We start from the raw sequence: 13,939 nt of genomic DNA on the forward strand, positions 1-13,939 counted from the left end.
GTGGGCATTTGTTTATGATAGTATCGTTCGTTCCGGTGCACTCCGGCAGGACTATAGCACATCGAGATTAAGATTAAACGAATTTCTTTCACTTGGGAATACACATATAACTATGGAGAACCAGATTTGTGTAAATTACTGTTCGTGGTAATTTGAAAACAAATGCCGCACACACAGAGCGGAGCTGAGCACGGAGCACACACACACACACACACACACACACACACACACACACACACACACACACACACACACACACACACACACACACACACACACACACACACACACACACACACACACACACACACACACACACACACACACACACACACACACACACACACACACACACACACACACACACACACACACACACACACACACACACCATGCGCCCCGGTGACAGGACATCTCCTTCATAAAACGAAGGGGAATGGAATACTCTGGTAGTTCGATGTGTGTAGAGGTGTGTGTGGTTGAACGTAGCAGCCTCGATCTCTATCCAGCGGTTCTAATGAAGGGAAACGCAGTGAAGTAAACAGTAAAAGGCACCGCTCTTTGCAGCTGGTGCTGCTCTTCTCAGATTCTGCTGAATTACACGTTACTGCCTCCAGTGCCCTGTACGACGAAGCCAGTTCAACAGACCCTGGATATGTTTGATTTACCCGGCTTAACTAACCCTAACAAACGCGATGTCGCTAAGCGGTCCTACGAAGCTGGTTATCAACTCAGCAAATCAACCAGGGTTTCTCTGTCCGGTTGAGAGTGCGTTCACGTGAAAGGGACGGGTTACCAACATTTGACCAATCACAAACATGGAGACGCGTGCTGACAGCGCAGCGTCATACTTCATGAATGAATAGTGTAAATAGCAAATCCTGCTTCGTAGTAGGCCTACAGGCTACTGGTGCCACAGAGATTTCATAAAGTGAAGGATGTTTTCCTTCTATAAAACAGCTGTGGGCAGCAGATACTGTAAGTCACGGACAGGAATCCCTCAATTTAAATAAAACGAGGCCATGCTTTATTAACTCGTGCGCACGCTTTATTAACTCGTGGGCACGAGTTACTAAAGCGTGAACACGAGTTACTAAAGCGTGCGCACGAGTTAATAAAGCGTGGCCACGTTTTATTTGATTTTTCTCTCAATGAACCCTCCAGGGCTCCGTACGATCCAAACATTTTACAAAATGTTTTACATCATGATTATATTTTCAACATTGTGTTTATTCTATCAGAATTATTTTCTCGACGATACAACAATTCCCAAAAGCATAACACATGCACACTCATGCATGAAATCATACATGTGCCACGGTTAGATTTACAGCCTCCTACTATCTCACCTCATCTCTCCCATTCAACCGTAGAGCCCCTTCAGAGGGCGCGGCTCATTCACATTCATGCCCTGACAATTGCATCTCAAAAATCAAATAGCCATTTCTCAAGACGCCGACCCGCTCTGCTCTTACTCTCTGTCAATTTGCACTTGAGTGATGGGCTCTAATGGTAGGAAACCGTCTCCAGCCAGGCCTAGTGCTCGTTTCTGCTTCACATGGTGTCCCAGTTGTGGTCTGGGTAAAGCATGAACTCCTGACAGGAGCCGATATTTACACGGCTGAGTCATGCTCCAAAACACAAACTGGTGTGTATGCATAGATAGTGCACTTCTTTTAGTATTCATGTGTCCAGAAGTCTATGCATGTGCATGTGTGTTGATTTATGCCTGTGGGTGTATGTTTGACCAAAGTACCGTATATTCTAAAATGATCAGTCCCAGAATGCAATGCTTCCCCTAACTTCAAGATGACGTAGGAACAGAAGTGTGCGGTGAAGTGACGCGTTGAATTACGAGCAGAAATGAGGGCTCTAACGAGAGACAGCGGGCAGGAAGTGTCGGCCCAGAACGCCATTCTGAAGTGGAAATGAGCGGCTAAATCAGAACATGTGTTGAGGCTTTGCCTCGACAGCAGGACAACGCAGGAGAGCTGCAGAGCCTTTACAGGGCATTATCTATACCATACTGCCTGCACACCATGAGTCATCAGTCAAAGCTTAGAAGAAAAGGGTATATTATGAAATGATAGAATGTAAATCTTTTTCAAGCCTCCAGTGGTTCAGGTTTGACTTTGTGGAGCAGTATAGTTTGTGATTCCTGCCACAAAGCAATGAAGCCCTTGGGATACCATCATTTCGTAGCTTAACTCCACACATTGTGAGAGGCAATTGTGGAATTTCTTAATCGAGCTCATATCCTGTTATTCTTCTGTCCATTTCTCCCTAAATTGAGTGAAAACAACCCTGGATTTGAGTTTGAGCCAAGTGCAGCTTTATCCCTGCAGTTTGAATATTGAATACAATTGACTTTATTTCTGACTTGACGAAACAAACAGATTAGTTTTGTGTCGACACCCTCCCACCTCCCCTGGGGTCATATACAAAAAAGAACAGACTTTTTTTAATAGTTACATTAAACTGTAATTTGTTTAAATCATACAATATTGCAATATAAACAAACATTTTCAGAAACACAGATTTTCAGATTAATTTCCCGTTTCTTGCAATCTACAACAGAAAGGTGTGTACATGTGTGCTCACTGAATTCACATTGTCCTGCAACATTCAGGCCAAAATGATGATTACCATTGTTTTGATCAAGTTTGAGACCAGGATCTATCAGGATTATCCATTGGTGTAAGTTCGTTTGACTGCTCTCTTCCATTGAAATAAATAGAGCACTGCTTTCACATTCATGTAGGGCTGTCCTACTAATGTACAACCTAGGGCTCAACCCATATTGCCTGTTTTCACCTGCAATATGTATTAAACATATAATTATTAAGGGAATATCTATAGAAAAATTGAACCCACTTTCTAGAGTTAAATTCAATGCAGTCTGCTGCTCTTTGAGATCCAAATGTAGAGGTCAGATTGAGAAGATAGACAATCTTGTGATCTTTTGAAAAATAAATATATAAACACATTAAGTGTAGCATGTATGAATGATAACAACCCAGTTTAAAGGCCCCACCCAAAAAGCACGTTCAATGAGACGGGCTACGTTTAACAGGTGTGTGATACCTCAACGTGGTGAAAGGTGAAAACAATCCTGTATGAGCCCTAATGTACATTTGTCCACATTGGAGCTTGATTCAGAGGCATCATTATTTGCCGACTGAGCTTCTTTATTTTTGCTTAAGTGTAACTGCGGCCAGAAGCGCACTGTATAAAGTGGAATACAGCAGGCTCTAAATACGCATGCTTTAACATCATCTGCACTTAGGACATGATTAGCCAGCATAATGGCTTGTGCATTCATGCCATTGAAAGTGAAGGAATATTTTGATGATGATCCTCCTTGGTTTTAGCATAGCAAGAATAAATCAGATGATATGCTGTAAATCGGTGCTGTGTCAATTTATAAAACACAAGCTGGCTTGCTGGACCCTTTGCTGACTGATGTGGCAGCAGGTGAATTTGAGGCAGTTGAGAGAGGAAGACCACCTACCAGCTCTGAAGAGGGCCCCGGCAGCGTAGTGCATGGCCAGAGCGTGCACCAGCTGCCTGGCTGTGGTGCACAGCGGGCCTCTCTCAAACAGGGAGAAGGAGAGAGGAGTGTGGTCTGAAGCGATGTACAACTTGAGGGAGGCATGGATGCTGACCAGCAGGTTGACCGGCTGGATGCTCAGCCTCTGCAGCCGCACAGGGTGCACCAGCGCCTGCACCGCCTGCAGCACCTGGGACAGATGCAACACATTTAGTAAGTAAGGCCCAGGAATACTAATGCAATAATTCTTGACTCTACCTCTAGCCCTTTCTAGCATGCACCTTCATTATGTGACAGATTATCGTGTTATCCTGTCCTAAAAGATATTATCGAATATGATATGTATGTGAATGTATGATTACAACATTGTGACAAGAACAACACAGATCCCTTGGTGTATTAGTTAAATACTGCTCAAATTGAGCAGAGCTCCTGGGCATGCTTATAACCAAAGTGAGGTTGGATGCGGCTTCCTGCATGTCTGGCCCCAGCTGAATGCACCGCTGAAGTTATAATCTATTGAGAATGCAGTGACTAAACCAGAACACATTCAGCCTGATCAGTGCCTGAATAAAAACATGCCATCATGAATAGTGGACCTGTTCAGGGAGGATGGGAGCTGAGCCACACTTTGTCCCCCTCTGTGGCTCTGCTGGGGCCGAGGCCATGGCACTGTCAGGGATGTAGGTGTGGAACAGGGTCTTAACGTAGTAAACAAAGGTGTCTTCCAGGTAGACTCTGGCAGGTTGGAGCTGGAAGGTGATCTGAGGAGACAACAGTACAAATATGTAAAGTGGACCTATCATGCTATATTTTACCAATATATTGTAGGGCCATACCTCAATAAAACATGTCTGTGAAGTTTTTTTTTCAAAATACCAAACAGATCCTGCATTTTAGCCATGCCTCATTTCGCTCTATTTGCTCTTTCCAGCCCTGTTTTTGCAAGGGCTGATTCTGTGAGCTGCAGCTGACCACGCCCCCCTGCAGGTGAGGGGAGCATGCTCTGATCAGCTGCTGGGCTCTCAGAAGAGGGGGAGGAAAAGAGATCTCCGTCCTTCGTGTTTTATTCTTATATGATTATATAGTCATTATTCATTTGTTTTGAAGCTCAATAAATACCTTTGACCGGCACTTTTCTAATTTTGTCCGGAAGATTTAAACTTTAATGGACATGTTGACCGGCGGAAACAAATCTAACTGAAACTCTGCCGCATGGTCCCCTCGTGCCTTGGAAGAGGCGGAGAGGTGGGTGTTTGTCATCTGCTGGTGGACTACCGGAGAGAGTTACAGCAGGAGCACACGCTTGCCTCGGGGAGGGAGAAAAAGAGCCAGAGCGTCCACAGCGGAGAATAAACAGAAGGGCAACCATGGCAACCATGCGCGGGAAGTCTTCTTCGCTGCTTTTGTGGCAGACTACAGCGCCACTTACAGGCCTGGCATATGTACTACAGCGTCTCCAGCGCTTTCGAGCGGCAATGGCCGGCCGTGGCCCAACCCCCCATTCCCCTGATAGGTGGAGAGTTGGCCATATCGGCGGAGCTCCCCGTTTCTGACGTCAGAACAATTTCAAATCTGTATCAGTCTGTATCAGCTCCGTTGCAGCCCCGTTTTTAGAGATTTGGGTATGGAGGAAAAGAGAGAGGGTTGTGTTTTTTATGACACTTGGTGAGTTCCCTGACAAACCGGGGACACATATTCATGTATAAAAGACGTACAAAAGTGCATTTTGCATGATAGGTCCCCTTTAAGAAAAAGGTTATAAAATCTCCGCGCGCAGATATCGAAGGTTACCATGGTGACGACGTTATCAAACACCTGTGTACGTGAGCACAGAGATCAAAGGTTTCCATGTAGATGTGCTGTGAAAGGAAAGCCTTTCCATTGTTCTGAATGAGAAATAAACCTCTTACTTTTCTAACAATAGTTTAAAAACGGTAGCTGCTTTCGGTAAAATGTCACTTTGAAAGTATATGTTTGTCCTCATAAAGAGGCTGAAATGCACCACTACCCCATGTTCTGAAAATATGAATGTGTTCTTCAGATACGTTTTAATTCCTCTATATACTGGAAACACAAGCGTACTTTAATTGTGAGTTAACAGGTATGTAACACTGTCATCCTTTCTTTTGTGATGGGAGCTAATATGCAGATTTAAGTCATAATTAGAACTATGGGGTCGTGATACACTTATAAATGAGAATAAAACTAAAAAAATAGTTTCACAGATTTTTATAAAAACCCTTATGATCCTGGCAAACCCTTATCCACCTGTTCTTAAATCATAAACACAGTAAAGAATCCAATAGCCCAGACTTTAAAAAAATAGAACATCAGAATAATTGTTCCTCTCTTTCCCCCGAGGGCTTCTGCAGCTCCCTTCACTGTAACACAGAAACAAAGACAGATCATGCCCTCACCTCCTCTGCATTGCACCTGTCCCCTGCCAGCCTCATCCTCAGCTGCAGGAAGCAGGAGCGCTTGAACTCCTCCAGGGCTTCAGGAGACTCAGTGGGGTTGGCCTCGCTGCTCCAGGGACCCCCCCCAGGCTCAGCAGCGCTTCTCTGATCCTGGCACAGCAGCACAGGGAAGTGGAAGCTGGCTCTGTTATACAGCTGGTTGTCTATCTGCAGGTTGGAGCAATAGACCTCGACCAGCGAGATGTGTGCTGATCCCAGGTCAGAGGCTCCCTGCTCCTGGGGCAGGGAGGGGGGGGCTGGAGCCAGGCTGAGGAGCAGCTTGGTCAACGTGAGTCTGAGCAGCTCCACAGATCCAGATGGATCGGTGATGTCATCACTTAACACCACACTGGCTTCACTGAGGAGCACTCTGCAGGACGCTTTAGGTGAGCTGAAACAAGTCATTCATGTTAAATGAATACGTTTACACATGCTGGCCATTGATGCATGTTTAGCAATGATTTAGACAGTCATATGTTTAGTTATACTTTATTACTGTCCAAGAAAGACAACATCTCCATCTATGACATCATTCAAGTCCTAAGTAGGTGTTTTATTATTTCGACATAGAAATGAGACCGGAGTTATTCATCTTGTTCTGACGATGTTTAATGAGTTTCAAACCACCACAACCAAGAACATTGTCTGGCATCGTTTGTTTACATTGACCTAATGTGTGATTCAATTAAATCCCTGTTTTGCCAAAAGAGAAAGTTGCTATGTGTTGATGTAATGGAATAAAGCTGTGCTAATTTCACTCATGACAACCATGAAGTTGTATTGCCCTCCTGTGGTCCAAGTGATGCCTGTTTCTTCATGTGTTCAGCCTCCAAACAAATGTTGCATGCAAACATGGCTGTTAACAATAATCATGAAGCAGTTTGACGTAAACAACACTAAAGGCGCACAGGAAGGTAGCTTGAAGTTAGGTAGAACGACATGCATGAATAGTTTCTCATGGTTCAAATTGTAGGCTGCATACAACAACAAGAATAAAAGCACTGCACACAAACCTGCTGTGCTGGTGGGTCACAGCGTCCAGGCCGCCCTCTGGCGCCAGACACAGAACCAGGGTGCCTTTCTCATACAGCACGTCAATGTAGAGGCAGCCGAAGCCTGGCAGGAACACCACCTGGGCAACAACACAGGTCTGCAGTCAGAAACATCAATATGCCTTTCATTAATATCCTCTATTGACGGGCTAATTTCTACTCTGTTCAATCTCCAAGGAAACTTGACCCTTTCACAGATTCATGGCTGAGTGCTCTTGATATGTGCTTCAGAGCATACATGTGGCTGAGTTTAACCTCCACCACTGCAAGTTCACAGTGAGAAAAGGAAGCAGATCCCTGCTAAACTTGGCTGAGCAGTCATAACAAGTCTGACCTTTGACCCCTCCCCCCTCCCTCAGAGGTCAGACGGAGACCTCACAGTAACAAGAGATACACAGCCTCCACCTCAACCCCAGCCTGCAGCTTGCTAGACACAACACGTAACGTTACACACACTTCTCCTTTCCATCTGACTAACCCCACACAGGGACTGGCTGTTTACCAGTGGACACACACACTTCATCAGACACACATCTGTGTGATCAAGCTTAACACATTTCAATACAAAATGAATGTACATCAGTAGTGAATAAGAGTTTAAATGATCATAATAGGAGTGAGTTTCAGGATGCTAAATTGCAGTTTTAACCAGTAGAGTGGCCATGCTTGTACTCCCAGTGGACTTTTTTGATTTGGATTAGATTTGAAGTTTTAAGGGAAGCTGGATCATTTGGATTTGACAGATTGCTAATCTTTTTGAAAAGAGGTAATCATTTTAATCATGTACTCTCTATATGGAATGGTCACAACACTACTTATGCCAATCAGTCAGTGCAGAATCCAGCAAGTGTCCTGAACACCGGAGAAGCCACTGATGAGGCTGTCACCTCGCTAATCCCAAATCCTGTTTTCCATAGTACAGGCTACAGCTCCACCTATCAGTGAGAGCTGTGACAACAAGTTATTCAATGTACATCAGTAGTAAATAAGAGTTTACATTTTCACGATAGGAGTTATTGAAGCAAATATTTGTGTTTAAACAAGTGTGACGATCATTTTTAGTAATGTATTTTTAGTGTTGAGGTATGACATACGAGACAAAATCCTGTATAATTGTACATCTCACCCAAGCCCTTACCTGAGTCCCGGGACAGTTGATGTCTATGGGGTCAGTCCAGTCCGTGGAGCTGTGGTCTGACGTGGTTTTCAGCAGCAGTGTGGGCAGCATCTCTTTCTGTCTGCACTCAGGGAAACTGGAGAAATGGTGGTAGAGCTCGTGGTGCAGGGAGCAGTTAGCAGGCAGAGGACGGCAGTACACCTCAGTCCGTGCAGTTTCTATTTGAAAACAAGAAGAACCGGTACAATGGTATACAAGTAGTACGAGATGAGAGTAGAATTGTGTCCCTTCCTACCTTTGACTGTTTCCTTCAGCATGAGTGGGATAGGACACTTGTTGTGGATCACCATCCGCGGACAGGGGTCCTCATTCAGGATGATGTATGTCACCCCAAGGTGTTCTTGATATGTCAGTACTATGCTTCTGCAAAAAATGAATAAAAACAAGCCCATGAATAAAATGTCCACGGACAGCTCCTATCCCAGCCCCTTTCACCACACACAGATACGAGCTCACACACCCACCAACATGTTACATGTCACATCCCTGCTATGTCCATTTGCAAATCTCTGAGGTGCATCCATGGGCAGACCCCGAACTGAGGCCAGATGCTGACACACTTTGGCTCTGTGTGTGTCCATATGTGTGTTTGGCTTCACGATTTACATTTACACACATTAAAAAAGAGCCAATATGGCCTCTCGGACCAGAACATAAGTGTGAAGGCAAATATGATATGCTCATTGGCCTTTGTATTGTGTGTAAAATTGTTTCTGACTTGGACTTAAATTATAACAAATGGCCACAAGAAATGGGGGCAGACAGAAAGTAGGTGAGATAAGAAAGACATGATAATGTTGAGTTTTTTTACATTCTGCTTCATGTGAAGAATGTAACGAGCTGTGACCAGCTGTGCCTCCCGGCTGAGCCCGCCCGATTCAGTGCCCTGCTCTAAATGGAGCAGCCAGCATAGAACGTACGCTCTGATTAACCCACCTACTGCTCAGGCCCCCCACAGACTCTGCTTCCCCAGGAACAGACACACTCAGCCTGGGGAAGTCTGGTCGGATCGGAGCGGGCAGGCTCCATCCTGCTGATCCAACTCCACCATCAGGCTTGGGAAGTAGGCGGAGAAGCATGTATCTCAGCGGCAGAGGGAACTCCAGCGCTCCCTGGACGCTGGTCTGCAGGAGGTCCCAGCACAGCACAGAGCAGGGTCTGGACAGCTCTTCAGAGGGGGCCAGGCTGAACTGGGCTGTCTCTGGGATCTCGCAGGCCTGAGGACAGGACATGATGACAATTATGAAAAGGAAAGAAGAGGGGAGAGGAGATAAAGGGAAGGAAAGGTTGAACAAATAGTTGTAGAGGGGTGAGGATTTTAGGAGAGGAGAAGAGTGAAATGAAAAAGAAATGGTAAGGACCGGAGTGGAGAGAAAAGGGAGAGGTAAAATAAGCATAATATTATGATGAAGGAAAGTCATAAAAGCAAAACATTTGGATGTGAAGAGACGAATAAAGAATGGTAGTCAGGAAAGCAACAGAGAATAAAGCCATTGGACACAAGTTGCAACAGAAGAGAAGAAAAAGTGATTACTCCAAGATACATGGGAAAACCACATTGTTATTGCCCCCTCCTCTCTCCCCTTGAGATCGCTGCTAAATGGATAGCAGAGAAGCCCCGCTGTGCTGCAGAGTCCAGGACGGCAGGGCTTAGGCTCTAAGCATGATGAATAGAGCGACTAGAAAGGCATTCCTGGCCTTGTTTGTGGTCTGTTATTGTTAAGCCCACCGCTCCCTATTTAGTTTTTTAAAGCTCTTTTTCTAAAACAGTTTTTTCAGTCAATTAGTGGCAACTGGCAAGCTCTGCCATCCTCCTTTAAGAGCATCTGAAGGCTCGTTAAATGACTTCACTGCATTGTTGCTCTCTTTGGGGACAGGCAGCATGAAAGCGAGAGGGGAAACCTGCATCCAATTCTGGGTGTTTGTCTAATGTCCCAATGAAGTGCCATTGCCACATGGTGAGGAGTGGGGGAGCAGCATGATCTGATGGAAAGCGGCCTGCTTACGTCTGAGCAATGAGTACGTGTGGTGGTGCTGGGTGGATGTGTGTGAGTCATGTGCATTGGGAATATACCGTATGTGTGAAGCTTGAGGAAGTTGAGGAGAACAGGACAGACATGATGCAGGGCCAACACACACATGCACATGCAGACGCACACCGAGGCCGCATGCTTGTGAGGAAGCAGTGAGGAATGAATGCTGGGCCCAGAATGTACACCTTTTCACTGTGTTCACAAGTTTGAGACTGGGTACATGTTGTGATGTATGACATATTTAGCCTTGTTTAACCGGGAAATGTTCTTATACTTTATGCCAGCACAAGCAGTTGTTTTAACTTTTTTAATGTATAGTGTGCAAAAGCTCATATAAGAATATCATGACTACTGACCCATGCATTAGAGGTGTGTTGTGATAGATTTCCCCTCCTATTTAATGAAGTCAGGACAATTCTGGGGCTCAACAAAGCAGGGGGGGGCAGCATAAAAGCAGGGGGCGCAGCCCGTTCTCATCCCGCCCCATGGCTGTGCTGATACAGAAGCAAGGCAAGCTGTATATTACAGAGCATTGCCCTCTGAGGATGGGAACAGATTGGTACATGGTTTTATTGACTTCTGTTTCAGATCAGCAGAGACGACCAAACCTTCCAGCAGTGTTTCTAGGAGTGGGGGTGGAGTTTTACAATGTAACTGATACCTTTAAACCAGAATGGGTATTGCACAGACTACTGGTGCATTTAATGGTGAACAACAAAGTACCCAGAGATGAAATGACTGATGACATTTCATTAAGTGAAAGACTTCCTTTGTGTGGTGATAGAGTAAAAGGACACAGTTTGTTAATGCACATCACCTGGCCGTCGGTCCCCAGGGCCCGGTCCGTCAGCAGAGGCCTGTACTGAATGGTGTGAGCAGTGTTGTTCACCAGGATGGTTCTGTCTTCTAACTGCAGAATCTGAATGCCATGCCTCACCACAGACGACACGCACAGCTGACACAGCTGCAGAGGAGACAGCAGCCACCAAGTCGCCCGTTATAAAGCAGAACAATCATTCAAATACCTTTTATAGTGCGTTGCACGACAGGACGTTCCCCTGTGCTCACGATAACTCTGAGAGGACATGTGAACCCACAAAATGAACATTTGCATATACACGACTCACCCTGCCCATCAATGCAGGAAAACCTCTTTCTCCCACGACTCGGGGACGTTCTGATTTAAAACACTTCCTCATACACACGTTCATGCAGACGCCCTACTCTTTCATGGGATTGTGTTCAAAAGCAAGGTTTCACTAAAGTGCATGTGTTGGGAGACTTGGGTTATAGTTATACTGCAGGAGTTAGATGTGAGCACAGAGTAACTTCCTGTTGATAAACGCAGCACCCTTTGACTTATTATTCGTTCAGTAAAGGCAAACTTAAGCCTTGAGAGTTTTCTCCAAGAAGTTAAGGTCACACGGGTTGAGCAACTCTACAATGATAACTTTGAGGGAGATGTATTCCTATCATGTATAGTTCAATGACTTTCCAAAATGAAATGTAACTTATAAACGCTTTGTTTCTTCACCTTCTGTCGGCCAGGGAAGGCTCCCAGCGTGATGTCGGCCTCCACGTACCCCTCCTCATCCAGAGTGACCACCTCCGAGCCTGATCCCTCCTTCCACCGAGGAGAAGTCAGGTCATGCACCAGCTTGAGAGCTGTGGACTTGTGCACAGTGTTAGTATGGGCCCAGTAGATCCCAATCTGGAAGGCTTCCTGGTGGAGGGGGACAAGAGGGCAGAAAGGGGGACAAGAGGGCAGAAAGGGGGACAAGAGGGCAGAAAGGGGGACAAGAGGGCAGAAGGGGGGGACAAAGGAACTCAGATAAGAATTACAAGGAGAGAGAAAGGTCAAACACTGCCATTCTTTTATTTGAATATTAAAATGGTCTGTAATTGATAATGAAATGGACTGTATCTGATTGTATCAGCTGTGGCTTCAAAACCAACAACTCAAGTTTGTGCATAACTTTACAAACAGTCCTGATTGAGGAGGATATTACTTCCATCACTGTTTATGTGGCTCTGCAGCCATCAGCCCATCAAGCAGCAACCTTCTCAGCGGACAGACACAGAACTACTGAACAGTTGAAACAATGCTTTATTTGTTCCTATGACAAAAGCGTTTACACATCTTTGAGCTGAACCTTATCAGCAACTGCTGTTTGATGCGCTGCCTTGCTGCTGAGCGCTTGGTTAGCTGAAGAACCTGTGTGTGTGTTCTATGTTCCACAGTGGGGACACATCGACAGACCTCAGAGAGAAGACATGTCTACAGTACAGAGTGACCGAGCTCGGCTGTAGATAAAGACATGCAGGGAATATAACAGCTGTGTTAGTCCAGACGAGTACAGAGCAGGCTTCATAATAAAGCTCGTCTTGCCTAAAGGCAAAGTAAATACAGTATCTATCTATAGCTATCAGAGCAATAGGATACGTACGGTGGCTCACATTTGGAAAGCATACAGTCAGAATGTTTACTGAGCGGTATTTGTCCAACACTTCTGACCTGATTGGAAACATTCATGCAATATGGCTTGTTTCACGCAGCATAGCAAATGGTATGAAAGTATTATATAAAGATGTAAGTGGTGCACAGTAAGAACAGTGAGAACGTGTGATGTTCAGGTTACTACCCCTCAGCTCAGGAAACAGTGTTCTGTTTCTGATGAGCCTCTGCCATCACTGTATGAATGTTCACACCGGTGTCAGAAGGTTGATTTGTGCTAGATAAATGCAAGTCCGCCAACTGTGTGTGACTTGGTCTGAGAAAGTAACCCTCGTGTCTTCATTGTTACATGATTCGTCAGTTGAACGGCTTGAACGCTCGGTACCAACTGAAGGCATACAGTTTAGAAGACATAAGCGTCTATCTGGCGAGGGAAGTGTGAGGGAAAGCGCTGATAACGCCGTTAGTGGGAAGGTATAATCCAGTGTTTTTAGAGCTATGTCAGAATATCCTTAGCATTGATGTGACTTGTCTAGCAGGACACATGTTCTGTGCACGATACCTTAAAGTTGGGGGGCACAATGGTCTTTCCGGCCGGTATCTGCAGCACGATGGTCTCTCCCTCAAACAGCCACAGGTCCCATTTGGAGTGGTTGGCCAGCAGGGCCCAGGGCAGCAGCTCCACCAGCAGGGTGTTGAGACCCGACTTCCAGCAGGATAGCTTCACCTGCATGGGACTGTCCCACTGGGCCAGGGGCTCCGGCACCGACCTGTGGGGCGGGACAGACTGTAGAATCAGTCCAATAGGTACACTCTCATAGTGACCTATTGGCAGACATGAAGTATGTGAGTATATGAACACAGACAGAGTCAGTGGAGGCTTGGTCTGTGCAGTGATGATGATGATGATGATGATGATGATGATGATGATGATGATGATGATGATGATGATGATTATGCATACATCTTAAACGGCCCTCAAAGAGTCAACATGAATCTATTCTGTCAAAAACAATGACATCCAAAGCTCATTTCTCCTGCTCTGAGCTTCTTCCCTGCTGCAGTGAGGCTACGTGTGCATGGCTGTAAACACGTCACTGAGGTACAGAGCTATAATGACATGCATGTAGACAGGGGACAGCTACCTGTAATGCAGTGTTTACAAACAACAATTATTCTCAGCGTGGTAATAAAAATCATTTATGCTCAATCC

The 13,939-nt window shown here is 45.4% G+C and overlaps 1 protein-coding gene across 1 annotated transcript in view; it reads right to left on the reverse strand.

Moving 5' to 3' along the window:
* The window catches only part of LOC117460531 (intermembrane lipid transfer protein VPS13B), a 424,908-nt gene that overhangs the window by 13,489 nt on the left and 397,480 nt on the right, over positions 1-13,939 (reverse strand). Inside the window, 10 exon segments of the mRNA XM_071205797.1 lie at positions 3,512-3,740; positions 4,150-4,314; positions 5,971-6,400; positions 7,023-7,141; positions 8,200-8,396; positions 8,474-8,601; positions 9,175-9,455; positions 11,089-11,235; positions 11,806-11,994; positions 13,289-13,496. Of these exon segments, the coding sequence (XP_071061898.1) occupies positions 3,512-3,740; positions 4,150-4,314; positions 5,971-6,400; positions 7,023-7,141; positions 8,200-8,396; positions 8,474-8,601; positions 9,175-9,455; positions 11,089-11,235; positions 11,806-11,994; positions 13,289-13,496 (2,093 nt within the window).

The sequence above is a fragment of the Pseudochaenichthys georgianus genome, chromosome 16 (genome assembly GCF_902827115.2).
Source record: "Pseudochaenichthys georgianus chromosome 16, fPseGeo1.2, whole genome shotgun sequence".
NCBI lineage: Eukaryota > Metazoa > Chordata > Actinopteri > Perciformes > Channichthyidae > Pseudochaenichthys > Pseudochaenichthys georgianus.